Below are 17,037 nucleotides of genomic sequence, written 5' to 3' on the forward strand. Positions count from 1 at the left end.
CATCATCCGAGGATCACAGGGCAGTTTACTATATGAAAACACAAATGCCTAGAATGGTTTTGAAAGTGGGCTGTCAAAGTAAAATGGTAAAAGTGTAAAACCGGTGGAGTTTTTTTGAGCAATTTAACTCATTGAAGTACATGGCTCACCATCTAATAAGGTATCACAATGTGTGTTTCTGTTTCCATGACATTAATGCTTTCTTTTCCTCTGTCTCTTTAGAAATAGTTCCATTAGTGTGCATGATCCCTTTTCAGATGTAAGTGATTCAACATTCCCAAAGCGAAACTCCATGACCCCAAATGCACCCTATCAGCAGACTATGAATATGCCAGATATGATGGGAAGAATGCCCTATGAACCGAATAAGGACCCTTTTGGTGGGATGAGAAAAGGTATATTCTGTTTCCTAGCAACTTTATTCCGGTATGTGTACGTGTGTGTGAATTTTAGGTGATTTGTTACCTTTGCATCCCAGAGAGGTGGAGGGGAAAACCCTGTATGATAGTGTTCTCACTGTTCTCTGCTTTTTATTATATTTCATAAGCTATAGGTGCCTCTTTCAGGGTTTGGTGTGGTTTGTACAGAGGGATATTTCTGTAAAAGGGCAAAAGATTGTCAGCAAATTTTTAAAACGAACTGCTAGGCTACAGTCCTATGCACAGCTATCTGGGAGTAAGCGCCAATTAATGTATGTGCGCACCTGTTTTTTTCTCTGCTTGCAGTGCCTGGAAACGGTGAACCCTTCATGACCCCTGGACAGATGCCCAACAGTGGAATGCAGGAAATGTACAACCAGACTCCCTCAGGGGCAATGTCCAATATGGGCATGGGCCAGCGCCAGCAGTTTGCCTATGGAAGTGGTTATGACCGGAGGTGAGTGACTCTGTCATTTTTAAAACAAGTACCTGTATTTTTCTCCTCCCTTACAATGGCATTCTATACTGACGACTTCACACCATCCAGGCCAGGGATGGGAAACCCATGGCCCTCCAGGTAATGTTGGACTATAGCCAGTTGCAGCCTAAAAATCTTTTACAGGGCCACAGGCTCCCCATCTGTGATGTAGCAATCTCCTGAATAAATTAGAGTAAAATCATTAGTAAAAACTGAGTCTGTCCCCCCTCCCCCACACACAAGGAATCAGAAAGTGAGGGGTGTAGCTGCATAAAGAAATTTAGGTATGTTGTTGGGTATATTTGAATTCTTATTTGGAGGGGCGTCATCATGACTGAGCTGAAGTGTGTTTGCTCTTAGTGAACATTTTAGCCCTGGCAAACAGCACTCCACTCTTTTGGGTGATTTTGCAGACTCCTTTGCAAAAGGATGTAAAAATGTTCATGAGGAGGTGGGTGTCAGAAAGAGGGAGCAGGGCCCCATTGCCACAGCACAGTTGACAAATGGGGCATGTCCCATTGAAAGTAATCCTGTGTACAAACTTTGATCTCTGCCATGTACACAGCACTACTTTCAGTAGGATACATATCCTCATCTACATTCTGACCCAACAAGCACAATTACATGGAATAAAAGTCTTACCTTGGCAGCCAGTGAAATGAACAGCAGAGCAAGACAGAGTGTGTGAGCATGGTTACTTCTGCTTTCCCCTCCAGCTATTTAGAGTCAGGTCAGTGGCAGAGCTTTATTTGCCCTAAGTGATATCACCATGTAGCCAGGTCTGATTGTCTATATGTTGGTGATTGCTTGGGATCAAGCACAGAAGTCTTTTTAGGTATAATAATAATAATAATAATAATAATAATAATAATAATAATTGCACTCAAATAGTTTGAGAAGGGGAACAATGGTTGGATACAAATATGGCAAAATGCATGAAAGAATGGAAGGTACAGGGGGTTTTGCAAACCTTTTTTCTCTCTCTTCAAAATAGTGACATTTGCAGTGAATATCGGTGCATTTGGCACAGCACTAGTAAAACAAAAAAGCACCTTTTTCTTCTTTTCAATAAAAACAAAGTATGCAGACTATGTTTTGCTCCATGTCCCAGTAATTTAGCTTCCTGCCTCTGTCTTTGAGAGGCACTGCTCCTGTGATATGGTCATAACTATAATCCCATTGCCATTGGTTCAGTAGCTAGAATGCATTCTTTCTAAATTATATTAATACAGACTATTAGTGGAGATTCCTTCATTGCATGGAGTTGGATTAGATGACCCTCAGGGTCCCTCCCAATTCTACAGATCTATGATTCTATTATAAGCACTGGGTATCAGCAGAAAGGATCAGTGCAGAGGAAAATACATTTTACTGGTTAGAAATGTTTTGTTCTACAACTTCACTAAAGAGCTACCGGTAAATAACAAATTTGCCCCTCTCTCTCTCTACATATATATATACACACACACAATTTTTTTCAAAAATGTGAATCTGCAACATGAAACTCTAAATTATTAGAAATAATCTCTACCAAATATTCTCAAAACATCCAGTGTCCGATGGCCAAACTAAAATTAAGCTAATTTCAAAACATCTTGAATTTTGTCAAACTAAGTTGTTTTGTGATTTATTTATTTTTTACTGCTAGGAATAGAAGTCACAGAACTGTAAGTGGCATGTCATTTGTCCCTCCCCCCTCCCAGTTATATGTAGCTGTTTCCATGTTTCAGGTTTCAGTAGGCTGAATTTCACAATCAAGAGCAGCATAAAATAGGTGCCATAAATTTATTCCTTGAAGAGATAAACTGCAGTGGTCTCAATGACACTTTGAGTCCCTGAGAGGTCTGGAGCCAAAACCGGCTAGGCCTTAATTTTTTAATTATTTTTTTAGCAAATTGAGAGAATAAGTGCTTTTTACAGCATGAGGTTTCCTTTGTCATTTTTAGGTCGGATCATGGGCTGGGTCCTGAAGGCAGTATGGGAGCACCTGGTCAAAGCAACATGGTGCCTTCAAACAGTGACCCAAGCATGTACTCTCCTAACCGTTACCCTGGGCAGCAAAGGTGAACAACAATTTAATTTGTTTCAAATGCCTGTGTTAACCAGATAATTTTAAATCTTAAGAGCCACTGGGCAGAAGGTGCAGTTTACCAAGCATTGTCACTGTGTAGCCTCTTTTCTTTCAATGGGACTTCTGCCGTTCCCTGGCATCATCGACTCCTTTGAGAACAGCAGCAGAGGCTCAGCACCCATGTTGATATGGAGTGTTTCCAGAACTTACAGGAGCTTGACATCTGGCTTTTCATTATTTCAGTTTTGGATTATAATAGTATGTTCATTTTGAACTTCTAGAGAACATGGGATTGCAAAAGCCCTTTTACTTCCATAAATCAAAATAAAACTGTTATTTTGCTCCTATATACATATGAAGTACTGTTATCAACCTTTTACTTTAAATTTAGTCATTAAATGTTGAAGCTCCCATGTCTTTCTTTGGTTGCGACATTTTGTAAACAAATTAATTGAGATTCCTTGAAATATGGCTTATGTTTTTAAGTGGAACCCTCTAGGACAGGGGTCAGCAAACTTTTTCAGCAGGGGGTCGGCCCACTGTCCCTCAGACCTTGTGGGGAGCCAGACTATATTTTGAAACAAAATATGAACAAATTCCTATGCCCCACAAATAACCCAGAGATGCATTTTAAATAAAATGACATTCTACGCATGTAAAAACACCAGGCAGGCCCCACAAATAACCCAGAGATGCATTTTAAATAAAAGGACACATTCTTCTCATGTAAAAACATGCTAATTCCCGGACTGTCCGAGGGCCGGATTTAGGAGGTGATTGGGCCGCATCCGGCCCCTGGGCCTTAGTTTGGGAACCGCTGCTTTAGGAGCTAGAATTGCGGCATATACCGTATATGCACAGACTTCTCTCACTTGCAGACATCAACATGAACTGAGTCTGTTCTCTAGACCTTTGACTTTTCCCTTAAACCTCATTCTGTCAGACATTTTTAAAATCAAATTTTACAACTGTAACTCACTGAGAACATTTAAGAAGTGCTGCAGAGATATAAAAAACCATCATATATTTAGATAGCCAGTGAATCTTCTATGACTATGACATTATACATACATCCAGTGTCATCACCATACATGGCACCTTACAGTTACATGAGCAAAATAGGCAAACCCCTACCTTCAAGGAGCTTAAGATAGACAATGGAAGGGAAGACAATATAGGGGAGGGAGGAAAGACAAAGGGAGGGAGGAAATAATGCTAGCATATGCAGTTCCATGTTCTTAAAGGTTGGGAGTGAGGACTGAGGTTTGAGAAGGGATTTGAAGGAAGGGACAGGGGTAGCCCGGTGCTGTCAGCGCAGACTGAGTGCCTTTCGGGCAGAGATCTTTTATAGATGAGAGTGAAGCTGCTTGCATGCAGAGCACAGAGCTACACACACTACCATAGTATACTTTGAACATAAAAGAAATATGTCCTAGTAAGAGAACACAAGATGGCTTATTCCAGCCTTGCCAAGGAGGCATTCCTTGGTGAATCAGGTAAAGAAGCTTATTTTTCTTCTGTCCTGAGTATTAATATTCTAGTTGTTAACTATTGCCTATTCCACTCTCAGATTTGTGTCTGTATGGTTATGCCGGTGTAAGTGGCTCTGTACCTTATTGTTTGTTTATAGTGATACATTTCCAGGACAATTTACAAATTTTAAATAGCAAAATAACAAGTTGTCACCTGGCATGGGATGGACATCAAATTTGGTGCCATGTGAGCTGTTCCTAGAAAAGGTATTCCACAGGCAGGGTGCCCTGGGAAGTATCCCATGATGTGTTTCCATTAATTCAAAGACTTACTGCCCTGCTTCCCACACACACCCTAAATCTTTTTTTTGGGTTCTTCCAATTCTCTGGAGCAGATTTGGGAAGGGCACAGGGGATCCATGGCATCGTTGCACTAACTGACCAATTGCAAGAGCAATCCTAGATGTTTATTTGCTGGATAAATGAGTCTTAAGGTCGTGCTTTTAATTTGAGACGAGATGGTTTGGATGTTATATTATAGTAAATTATGTTATATCCAGTTGGGGGTCTCCCATCAAAATTAGATACAGTACTCTGCACTGTTACCAAGTTACACAGGTAAGTTCCAAAGTGTGCCTAAAGCTCTTGAGTTCTCAACATAATATGTAATAAACATAATCAAGCTGCTTACATGAAGTTCTCACAATGCATGCCTTCACATGTAACTCTTAACCCAGGGTAGTTCAACTCCCACCAGCCTCAGCAAGCATAGCCAATGATCAGGGATGATGGGAGTTGTAATCCATAACATCTGGGGGACATCATGCTGGCTACTCCTGTACTAAACTATAATTTAGTGCTAAATTGATGAACCTCATGAAGCTCAAGCAAAGCATAAGGCTTACACACTCCCCAATCTTCCTGTGCAACAAGGAGGACTTTTGCCAAGTTTAATTTCACTTTCAAAGAAAATTGGTTTAACTTTATATATTCCAGTTCAATTATAAATTTGCCTTAAACCTCTGAATAAAATATTTCTCCTGTTTACATAAATAATTTTATAAAAGTGTAATATTCTAACACTATTGGCTAACCATAGATTTCATCATCACTGAGTGACTCAAATGCAGAATCAACTTCAACCTCTCAGTTGGATTTGTTTCCACTGTAGGATGGGCACATAATTTTGACTTCAAAGCTTTCAGCTCTCTCAGATATTTGCAAGTGAGGTGAGGTGGAAGCTTGGATATTGGAATTATATGTCCCCAGCACTCTAATCAGGAAGTTGCACATGATCCTGGGATACCAGTAATTCACTCAGTTGCTACAGTATTTCCATCTCTCATAAGAGATTAAAGAAAAGCAGAAAACCTGTGAATCAGGCATACATCCATGTCATATGTTGCCTCCTACCTGCAGCAGTAGGTATGTTCAATTCTCAGATCCAAACCTACACAACTAGTTCTACATTTTTTAAAAGACTGAAATAAATTGATATAGTGCCACTGAACCAAACTGAGCTGCAGCCCAAGCACCCCCCTCCAAATGAACAAAACTTCTGTTTTAACAAATAACATTTTGTTGTTGACAGGCGGTATGGTGGAACAGAAGGGAGGTTCTGTGGAGAGCTTCAGGACTTCTTATAAACAGCTCTCCGTTTATAATTGGGAAATTGTCAGTACTAATTAGTAGCTCACATTCCTCATTGCAGGCATGAACAATATGGGCCGCAATATCCAGTGCAAGTACCTCCTTCAGGACAGCCACCCTATGGAGGACACCAGCCTGGAATGTTTCCACAACAGCAGGTAAACATTGGTGGTTGTCATTTTCTCTCCCAGCCAAAGTTCATTCTAGAAATCCATGCATACGGACATTGAAAAACAGAATGCAACACTAGGATGAATTCCACTGATAGACAGAAAAGACATTGCCAGGCCTATGACTGCATGTGTGTGGATCCTTTTGTATGGAATGTTTCATAGTTGTGAATAGCTGATTCAGTGACACACAGGACAGGATGGGTTTGTTGTTGTTTTTTACTGAGGGAGATTTGATGCCAGTGCATAGACAATGTACAAAGACAAAGGACATATCCCCAGTAATGTTGGTAAGGGGAGGAGGGCTGTTTCTATGTATACAATTAATGGGTGTTATCTTCATGCACTTCAGATAGCTAAATCCATTGGGAAAGGAGGCAAGAAGAAAAACCCCACCTCTCTGTTGAAACATGTAGGCTAGCAAGAGAATGAAGGGACCAAGTGAATATTTACAAACTGCAAAGTTGTTTGTCTTAAGACTATCCAAAAGATAGGGCAGAAAAGTAATAGCTGAGGCTGCCATTGCCACACAACAGCCAAGTTCCAAGTTATTTGTTGGATAGTTTATATCCCATTTCCCACAGTAAAACTCTCAAAGCAGCTTTCTAGTGGGAACTGCAACTGAAGCATTCCTTTATCCAGGGCCCCAGCAGCCAAGCCAACCAACCTCTCTCTCTCTCTCTCTCTCTCTCTCTCTCTCTCTCACACACACACACACACACACACACACACAGAGAGAGAGAGAGAGAGAGAGAGAGAGAAAGAAATGGATTCTTAAGTCCTGCTGATTCTTTTGTCTTGTACACAGATGATACTCTTTTGTCTCTGGGGCAGTTTTAGGGGGTGTCTGGGGGCTGCAGGGGGACGAGAGGAAGGGAAAGTTAGACTGTGCTCGATACAACCCATAGCCAACACAACACAGAGCATCCAATTACTCCCTTCACTTAGAGGCAAAAGTCACCTAAAAAGCTTAGTCTGCTGTTTTCCTATATGGGAAAATCGGGATGGTTCTAACCACCTTCCCCTGGACATCTGGTGGTGGTAGCACCTTCAAGAGGACCTCTGACATTCTAAAAGCATGTGGGGAAAGTTCTCTCTGTTTTATTTTAGTGTTGGTTGAAGACATCTTGCATCCCAGGTGCTTTTACTCATGTGATACATTCATACCATTTTATATGCTCTATTGTGTTTTTAAAATATGTCAGAGGAATTCTCATTTTCTGAAAAGAAAGTTATAGTGAGCTTCAAAATTATAGAAACTTTATCAGTTTTATGTATCTTAAACAAGAGCCTTAAAAATGACCTTACTAATAAAGAAACATTATTTTTTTCAAACTTGGATATGTAAAAAAATAACCATTTTTTTTTTACCACGCTTCACTGGAATGAGAACTAACATGAGACGTATTAGCCTTAGGCTAACTATCTTTTAAACGTAAACACATCAGAACTACCTCCGAAATGAAAGGGCTGTCTCATATATCATCTTCAAGCATTTTTTGTTTGCCACTAAAATAATCATTTTTTCTACTTGTTGTACACCAGAGCTGAAAGATGGATTTTCTTCCAATTCATATTTCTTTACTGAAATAATTAAAAAGGCATTATATGTTAATCAAAACACTAATCAAAGTATGTTATATTTTTTACCAAAATCTGTATTATGTAGCCTCAAATGCTTCTGCCATAAGAAATTAATAAGAGCCCTGCTGGTTCAGACCAAAGGTCCAGCAATTTGTTCTCACACTGCTCAAAGAGATGCTTATGGGAAGCTCACACACAGGACATGAGTGCAATAGCGCTATTCCATTCATAATCCCCAAAAAATTGGTACTCAGGGGCATGCTGGAGATAATACATAGTCTTCAGGACTTGGTAGCCTTTGATAGCCTTATCCTCCCTGAATCTGGCTAACCCCTTTTAAAAGAACCATGTTGGTAGCCATTATTATGTCTTGTGGTAGCAAATCTCATCGGTTGACTGTGCAATATGAATATTCCTATTCCTAATATTTTCATTGTATTTTAAAGCTTATTCATGTTGTTACTCCTTTTCAGAACTACAAACGGCATATGGACGGAATGTATGGGCCCCCAGCAAAACGCCATGAAGGAGATATGTTTAATATGCAGTATAGTGGCCAGCAGCAGGATATGTTTAACCAGTACAGTGCTTACTCTGGACCAGACCGAAGGCCCATACAGGCACAGTATCCATATCCTTATAGCCGAGAGAGAATGCAGGCACCGGGACAAATGCAGCAACATGGAATACCTCCTCAGATGATTGGTGGTCCTATGCAGTCATCAGCCTCCAGTGAAGGCCCCCAACAGAACATGTGGCCCACAAGAAATGATATGTCTTACCCATATCAAAATAGGCAAGGCCCTGGAGGCCCTGCACAGGCCCCACCTTATCCAGGGATGAACCGCACTGAAGATATGATGGTCCCTGACCAGAGGATAAACCATGAAAGCCAGTGGCCTCATGTCAACCAACGTCAGCCTTCTTACATGTCATCCTCTGCCTCCATGCAGCCTATCACTCGACCTCCTCAGTCATCTTACCAGACGACGCCGTCGATGCCAAACCACATCTCTCGAGCGCCTAGTCCTGCATCTTTCCCACGCTCCCATGAAAACCGTATGTCTCCAAGTAAATCCCCTTTCCTGCCCTCCATGAAGATGCCGAAAGTTATGCCCACTGTTCCAGTCTCGCAGGTTGCAGGTCCTCCAACCCAGCCACCACCAATTAGGAGGGAAATAACGTTTCCTCCAGGCTCTGTAGAAGCATCCCAGCCGGTCTTGAAACCAAGACGAAAGATTACCTCAAAAGATATAGGTAAGGGCTAGACAATGAAAAGGAGTCTCTTTTTAATTACAATATTTTAAAGGCTGCAGTTTTGTAAACTTACGTTGAGAAATTACCTTTGCTAAATTGCAACCATGGCCAGAGTTTCATAGCAGGAGTGACCATTTTCATCCCACCACTTAATCTACTTATATGAAGAAGGGCACTGCTTACTTAGGCAAGAAGTTACTGTAACTCTGTATTTTATTAAAGTTTTCATATTAGGTGCTGTCCTCCTGCTGTTTTTGACATTTGGTTTCTTCCTGAAATAAGCAGGATTTATGTGGTTTCATTGTGGCTCAGGGGAGCTAGAATCCAACAACTAATGAAGGGGACACCGTTTTGGTTACTTCTGGATCATTTGGTTACTTCTATGGCCATTTTTCACTCCCTCTTCCCCAAGAGGAAATTCAAAGTATACTTTGGATAACCAAAATATACTTTGCTTACTTACAAGCGTGCATTTTGAGTAGACATTATGAGGGCTTAGAAGATAACATGATTATGCAGAAAAAGAAGTATCTGTAGAGCACTCAAAAAATCCAAGCTGGGTCTGAGAACTGCAAGATTAAATCTTATTTTCCTCAAATCCTAACAGTTCTTCAAAAGTGCACCCTGAAGTGGACACCAACACACAGCCTTGTGTACATTCCTTAGTTAGCTTGAAACAAAGGATAGCCAAAAGCCTTATTAATCAAACATATTTTGTTCCTCTCAACTCCTAATGCTTAAGAGTGGATCATCTATTTAATTCACGTAACGGAGCATGATAGCTAACGACTATGTTTGTTAGCCATAGATTAACCTTCTGTGCTGTTTTATTCAGCCAGTTCTCAAAATAGCAACATGGTTTTTTTCATCTTAAATAGGCAGTTTTTCCTGTTGTATTTAATATAATTCAGTGTTGTGTCCAGTGGAAGGCATGCTAGTGAATTCTGGATATGAGAGTTGCCATTCCTGAACCTAACAAGGGAACTGTGACTATTCATATCATAGTCTGGAATAAAAGCATTCCTTCTTCTCACTGATTTAAAATCCATGTCATTTGAAATCTAGCCTCGGATCTCCTTTAGACAGAATGCTTATTAATGCTTTGTGTTCTTATTTTCCAGTGACTCCTGAGGCTTGGAGGGTGATGATGTCACTTAAATCAGGCCTTCTTGCTGAAAGTACTTGGGCTTTAGATACTATTAATATCCTTCTGTATGATGACAGTACTGTTGCTACTTTCAATCTCTCTCAGGTAGGTTTGATATTTCTTTGGAAGTCTGTTAATCTGAAACCTCCTAATGCCACATTAGATGATGATAGATAGATAGATAGATAGATAGATAGATAGATAGATAGATAGATACGGTAGATAGATATTTCCCTTCATCTAAAATGGTCATAGGGCAGTTGACAACAAAATAAGGCAGTACAAAACATGTTGCATAATAAGAAAGAGCATTAGCAATTCATGGTGGGCCATAGCTCAGTGGTAGAGTATATGTTTTTTCTGCAGAAGGCCGTAGCTTTCTGCAGAAGAAAGCTTTTCCATGTTGGACAGGGAGTATTCCCATATGAAACCCTGGGAGAGATGCTGCCACTCAGTGTAGGCAATAGCTGGGCTAGATGGACCAGTGGTCTCACCTGATATAAGGCTGATCCCCATGGAGTTCAATGGTATGCTTTTCTGTACAAGATTAGCAATTCACATAAAATACATAAGTCACATCATTAGCAGCACCATAACTTTAAAGTGATTTTACCCCATCCTCTAAAGCTTAACAAAATGTTGAATTATTACCTGCCATTTAATAAATACAAAGTGAGGCTGAAACATAGAATCTCCACTGAAAACACCACTCAAATGCCGTAGTCAAGGCCCCAAAGACTGACCCTTTAAAATTAAATCAGTAATTTTTTATCAAAGCTCTCTTACAGCGGCTTGGTTCCTAAGATGTGAGAACAGACCCCTTCTCGCAGCAGGGTTTTCCAGTTCCCTCTTTCCCTCAGCTCCTCAACTAAAAGACACTGTTGAGAATCAAGGGGCCCTCTCAAACAGAACAGGGTACAGGAAGCTGCACTTGGATGGGGGAATCAGAAAAAAGTGCTTTGTACAAGAGCATCTTTGAATCCAAGCCAATATTTTTTCCTAGTTGAACATTTATGTTGCATATAGCTTTCACTAACAGCAGGAAGAACTCAAGTTGGCCTTGGATGGAGCACATCCGTTGGTAAATAAAAGCCTTCAAGAGCTTATCACGGACATGAAAACTATCTTGGCTACTACTAATATATTGCCAGCTCTTCCTTAACTTGAAGACTAAAGTGCGTCACAGAATTAGGAAAGGTGTGGGGGATGGGAGATGAAAAAAGATTTAAATAATTATTTGCATATGACATGACAGGTCACTTTTTGTGGGGCCACACTTTCAAGAGACTTCATTTCTTCCAGAACCAAGCCTCTTGCACCCACCTTCTTTTTGCAAATCGATGTTATATTTCAAGTGAAAGTAAATTTCTACAAATTCTACTAAAAAAAATTTCTACTAAATATCACAAGATATCACTAGAGAAGACTGATTTCTTTGATGCAAAAGACATGCACTATAGGGATTAAGAAGCAGTATGAAAACCCTTTTGTGATCTGCCACTGCTGTTAGATTCCTTGCAGGGTGAGAATTGTAAGTGTGGCAATTATTCTGGCTTGGTTCTTTATTCACAAGTAGTTATGAGTGCATCATTTCATGCAATATGGAACAATAAACAGGTTTGTAAATAGCCACTTGCTTGATCACCTGAAATGAGTAGTCATCATTTCCAGGACACCAGACAGGAAAGCTTTTGTAAATTAGAAAAGAATTGTTTTTACTTTTTTTGCTTTTAGAGCACTGAAGTGCCGTAAGTCACATTATAGATATGTATGTTGACGGGCTACTACCAACATTTATGAGCTGGAAAATTGGGATTATGAGCCAGCTCAAATCCATATTCAGCATCTATTTCTCCGTCTAAGTTCCTTCACATGGTTGGTGTGTGGATAAATTTCAATAAATGCATGTGGTTTCAATAAATGCATGTGGTATAGAATGTGTCTTTGCAATAATGTCAGCAAAATAGAAATTAATGAATTTTAAGAAGCAAATGGCCATGGCAAAGTGACCTCACTCACTCTGACTTCAAATGTGCTTTCCTTGTACCCCTGTATTTAGCCCCATTCCACTAAGAAAACATTACAAGGACACAGCGTAAGTGGAGTTGTATCTATAGGTTCTGTTCCTCTGAGGGCAGAGGGAAGACTCTTTATTCCAGAGGAAGACTCAGTTCGTGTGCCTGTGTGTGTGTGTTTTAATAATTGTGACTGTTTTGTAAGATCCCCTGGTGGGGGAAAAGTTCAATTGTGGGATAAAATAAAATAAAAAATAAAATAAATTTTAATATTAAATTAAATATTAAATACACCGACAGTTTGGGGATTTCCTTTATAATGTGAGAACTACAAGGGTTATGAATACTTTATATTTTTATTACTCCATTAAATCTTTTTAGTATTCCCAGATCACTAAATGCCTACATTTAGAGAACGCCCCAACAAGGTTTGTTTTATGTCTAAAATGAAGAGTAAATTAATATCTTTCTGAAAGTATGCCTACTGCTGCCAACACAATTCCATGTTCCCTGAAATGTTCCTCTTAACATTCTTATGTTATTTTTTGTTTGTTCAGTTATCTGGCTTTCTTGAGCTTTTGGTGGAATACTTTAGAAAATGCCTGATAGATATATTTGGAATCCTCATGGAATATGAAGTCGGACATCCAGGACCAAAAATACTTGATCATAATTCAGCCCAGAAAGAGGATGCCCAGTCTGCAATGCAGGAAGCCAGCAAAGAAGAAAACAATGATGAATGTATTGATTATTTTGGTGAATTTGAGGATGAGGAAGAGGAAGAAGAGGAAAATGAGAACCCTGGAGAAGAGAAGAGCACTGTTCTTGTCCCCCCTGGTGCCATTGCTGATCCAAGTGAGAGGCCAAAACAAGCCAGTAAGTTTGACAAGCTGCCAATAAAAATTGTAAAGAAAAACAACTTATTTGTTGTTGACCGATCTGACCAGCTGGGGCGTGTTCAGGAATTCAACAGTGGACTTCTCCACTGGCAGCTGGGTGGGGGTGATACAACTGAACACATCCAGACCCACTTTGAGAGTAAGATGGAGATTCCTCCTCGCAGGAAGCCGCCTCTTCCATCCAACTCTTCAAGTAAAAAGAAGATTGTGGAGGGGAAAAGAGAACCTGAGGAACAGCAAGACAAAAGCATATCAGCCACCATTGACGATGTCTTGTCAGCTCGCCCAGGAGCACTGTCTGAAGACTCAGACTCTAGTTCTCAGACAGATAGCAGTAAATTTCCATTTGGGATCCACCAAGCCAAAAGTCATCGGAATATCAAGTTGCTAGAGGATGAGCCACGGAGTCGAGATGAGACTCCTCTATGCACCATAACTCACTGGCAGGACTCTTTGGCCAAACGTTGCATCTGTGTGTCAAACATTGTCCGCAGCTTGTCTTTTGTGCCTGGCAATGATGCTGAAATGTCAAAACATCCGGGCTTGGTGCTGATCTTAGGAAAGTTGATACTTCTCCATCATGAACACCCAGAAAGAAAGCGTGCACCACAGACATATGAAAAAGAGGAAGAGGCGGACAAAGGGGTGGCCTGCAGCAAGGATGAGTGGTGGTGGGACTGTCTTGAGGTCTTGAGGGATAATACATTGGTCACATTAGCCAACATTTCTGGGCAGCTAGACTTATCTGCTTACACAGAAAGCATCTGTTTGCCAATTTTGGATGGCTTACTGCACTGGATGGTGTGCCCATCTGCAGAGGCACAGGATCCTTTTCCAACTGTGGGGCCCAACTCAGTCCTGTCGCCTCAGAGACTTGTACTGGAAACCCTGTGTAAACTCAGTATCCAAGACAATAATGTGGACCTTATCTTGGCCACTCCCCCATTCAGTCGTCAGGAGAAACTCTATGCTACTTTAGTTAGGTACGTTGGGGACCGCAAAAATCCAGTCTGCCGAGAAATGTCCATGGCACTCTTATCGAACCTTGCCCAGGGGGACACATTAGCAGCAAGGGCGATTGCTGTGCAGAAGGGAAGCATCGGAAACTTGATAAGCTTCCTTGAGGATGGGGTCACTATGGCCCAGTACCAGCAGAGCCAGCATAACCTCATGCACATGCAGCCCCCGCCTCTGGAGCCACCTAGCGTAGACATGATGTGCAGGGCAGCCAAGGCTTTGCTGGCCATGGCCCGGGTGGAGGAGAATCGCTCAGAGTTCCTTTTGCACGAAGGACGTTTGCTGGATATCTCAATATCTGCTGTCCTGAACTCTCTGGTTGCATCTGTCATCTGTGATGTACTTTTTCAGATTGGGCAGTTATGACATAAGTGAGAAGCCAAGCATGTGTGAGTGGAGATTAGAGGGTCACATATAACTGGCTGTTTTCTGTACTTGTTTATCCAGTGTAGGAAGAAGGAAAAAAAGAATCTTTGCTCCTCTGCCCCATTCACTATTTACCAATTGGGAATTAAAAAAAAAATTAATTTGAACAGTTATGGAATTAATATTTGCTGTCTATGTGTATAAGTACATCTTTTTATTTTATTTTTTTAACCAAAGTCTGTCTAGTACATTCAAAGGTCACACTTCTTTTCCATAGATATCCTTTTCAAAAAAAAATATTTTTTATTTTTTTGCATGTTTGTATCACATATTTTTTGGGAGGGGAAGCAAACTTGGGATACTGAGGGTTAAAATGTTGCAAAACATTTTTTGAGAGGCGGGGGGAGGGAGGCTCACAACTCTGAAGCGCAAAAGTGGGGGAAATATATTAAGTTACTGTGTGTTTTATTTTTGAAGAATGAAAGAAAACCCAACCACCCTTTATGCCATTGCCCAAAGCACTCTGTGCAATAGAAGAAAGTTAGTGATGTAGGTGTAGCAGATCAAGGAAGGGGGTCGGTCCGTAGTCTGCATATGAAATTATCTTGGTTTCTCTGCAGGAGAATGGTTACATTAGGCTAGGAGCAAAACAAATTCTTTAGGAAAGTTAAAACACAAACCTGAAGACGATCAACATAAATTGCTTCCTCACCAGAACTGTCACATCAGTATCTATTGTTTGACCTTCCACAGTGACAGTTCTTCACAATTCCTTTTAATCATTTTAAATATTTTTTTATTGCCTATGGGCCGTGATGTATATAGAAGTTGTACATTAAACATACCCTCATCTCTCTTTTTTAAAATACGTACAAGGATTTTTTTTCATGATGTGGTAACTACAAAGTGATGGTAGACTTAATTTTATTATTATTATTATAATTATTATTATTATTATTTTGTTCGGGCCATGTCTCTAAAAAACAGTAACAGGAAAACACCACCACGAGGGTAATGTACAAGTTTCTGTATGTATAAAGTCATGCTCTATTTCGGGAGAGCAGTTGCTCACAACTTGCTTTATAAATCAAGATGTGGAAATGGTTACTTATGGATTGATTTAAGAAATTGGTTACCAGTCTACAGGAAAAATAATACTTATACAGGAAAAAAGGAAGAAACACAACTTCAAAGATTTTTCAGTGAGAAGAATCCGCATTTGTATTTCAAAATAATGTAGTTTAAAAAAAGACAAAAAAACTTGATGTAAATTCCTCCTTTTCCTCTGGCTTAATGAATATCATTTATTCAGTATAAAATCTTTATATGTTCCACATGTTAAGAATAAATGTACATTAAATCTTGTTAAGCACTGTGATGGGTGTTCTTGAATAATGTTCTCATTTCACCATAAGGTCAAACCAGTTCAGTTAGTAAGAGGGAAGCTTACTATTTTCCTCTTAGCCGTGATGGTTGAGCATGAAGTCTTTTCATCTGATGTTGCAACAAGCACAGAAATAATGGCTGCTAGTCAGTATTTGCAAAAAACAGACCAAAATGGTGGAATTTTTTGACTTACAAAAAGCAAATGAGAATTACCTGCTGATCATTTCCACTGTACGTCCATAAAGGATGCTACATTCAAGGGTGGAAGTAAGTGTTTGAATAAAATAACCATTGTTAAAATATATTTATATCTGGCAGTAATTAGTAGGAAAGAGCCAGCTCATACGCTGATCATACCCTTTATAGACATCCAGAAGCTTGATCCAGTGTTGTTGTTGTTTGTTTATTTGGTCAGAGGAGCTTAAATAATAATTCACTCACAACAACTGCCATCTGATACTAATGGAGGAAGCAGATTTGAATGTACAAATTTGGTCCCCTCATGGAAATGAATGAGGCAGCAGCAAAAGATCCACTTTGCAATATATTCTTCCCCTACTGCTCCAGAAACATTGGATGAATACAGATGCCATCTCATCAGGAGGTCCATTCTGTATGATGTCGGAATCATGCCTTCAGCAAGGAGGCACTTACCCTTTGGAATTCCCTCAAATTTGGCAGGCACCTATTGAAGACCTTCCTTTTCCCACAACAAATTCTGAGTGAAGATTTTTGTCCCATTTTGTATCTGTATTGAACCTGAATTTGTTTTATATATGTCTTAATGTTAATGCTTTTATTGTTAAATGACTTCAGATTATTTTATGGGAAGCAGTTCAGAAACCATTGGTGGCAGAGCCAATGGCATAGTTCCCTCCCACACTAACATCACCCTTTGTAACAATGGCATTCATCTGGGAAGGAAGTAAATCATTGGTGGTTCTTCATCTCTTTCCAGAGTTGTAGCAACAGAGAAGTGACTTTCACATTGCTTTGGCAAAGAATGAATTGCTGCTCGGAACTCTCACCAGAAGTGTTAAGGGGTCTTACAGAACAGGGCCTTAAGGGGCATATCTCAATAATCACTCCTTTCCTATACAAAGACA

The 17,037-nt window shown here is 40.1% G+C and overlaps 1 protein-coding gene across 12 annotated transcripts in view; it reads left to right on the top strand.

Annotated features, from left to right (window-relative positions):
• ARID1B (AT-rich interaction domain 1B) overlaps positions 1 to 15,923 on the top strand; it is a 357,452-nt gene extending 341,529 nt beyond the window's left edge. For 7 of the 12 annotated variants that reach the window (XM_035108661.3, XM_088667325.1, XM_035108665.3 and 4 more), the window contains 6 exons: positions 223 to 395; positions 726 to 876; positions 6,152 to 6,248; positions 8,318 to 9,101; positions 10,223 to 10,353; positions 12,821 to 15,923. In XM_035108661.3, the coding sequence (XP_034964552.3) occupies positions 223 to 395; positions 726 to 876; positions 6,152 to 6,248; positions 8,318 to 9,101; positions 10,223 to 10,353; positions 12,821 to 14,545 (3,061 nt within the window). In that variant the 3' untranslated portion in view covers positions 14,546 to 15,923. Of the gene's footprint in view, positions 1 to 222; positions 396 to 725; positions 877 to 2,843; positions 2,961 to 6,151; positions 6,249 to 8,317; positions 9,102 to 10,222; positions 10,354 to 12,820 lie in introns of all 12 variants that reach the window. The other 5 variants (XM_035108659.3, XM_035108664.3, XM_035108662.3 and 2 more) reach the window with 1 other exon arrangement.
• Positions 15,924 to 17,037: the final 1,114 nt, after the last annotated feature.

This window comes from Zootoca vivipara, chromosome 3 (assembly GCF_965207765.1).
Source record: "Zootoca vivipara chromosome 3, rZooViv2.hap1.1, whole genome shotgun sequence".
NCBI lineage: Eukaryota > Metazoa > Chordata > Lepidosauria > Squamata > Lacertidae > Zootoca > Zootoca vivipara.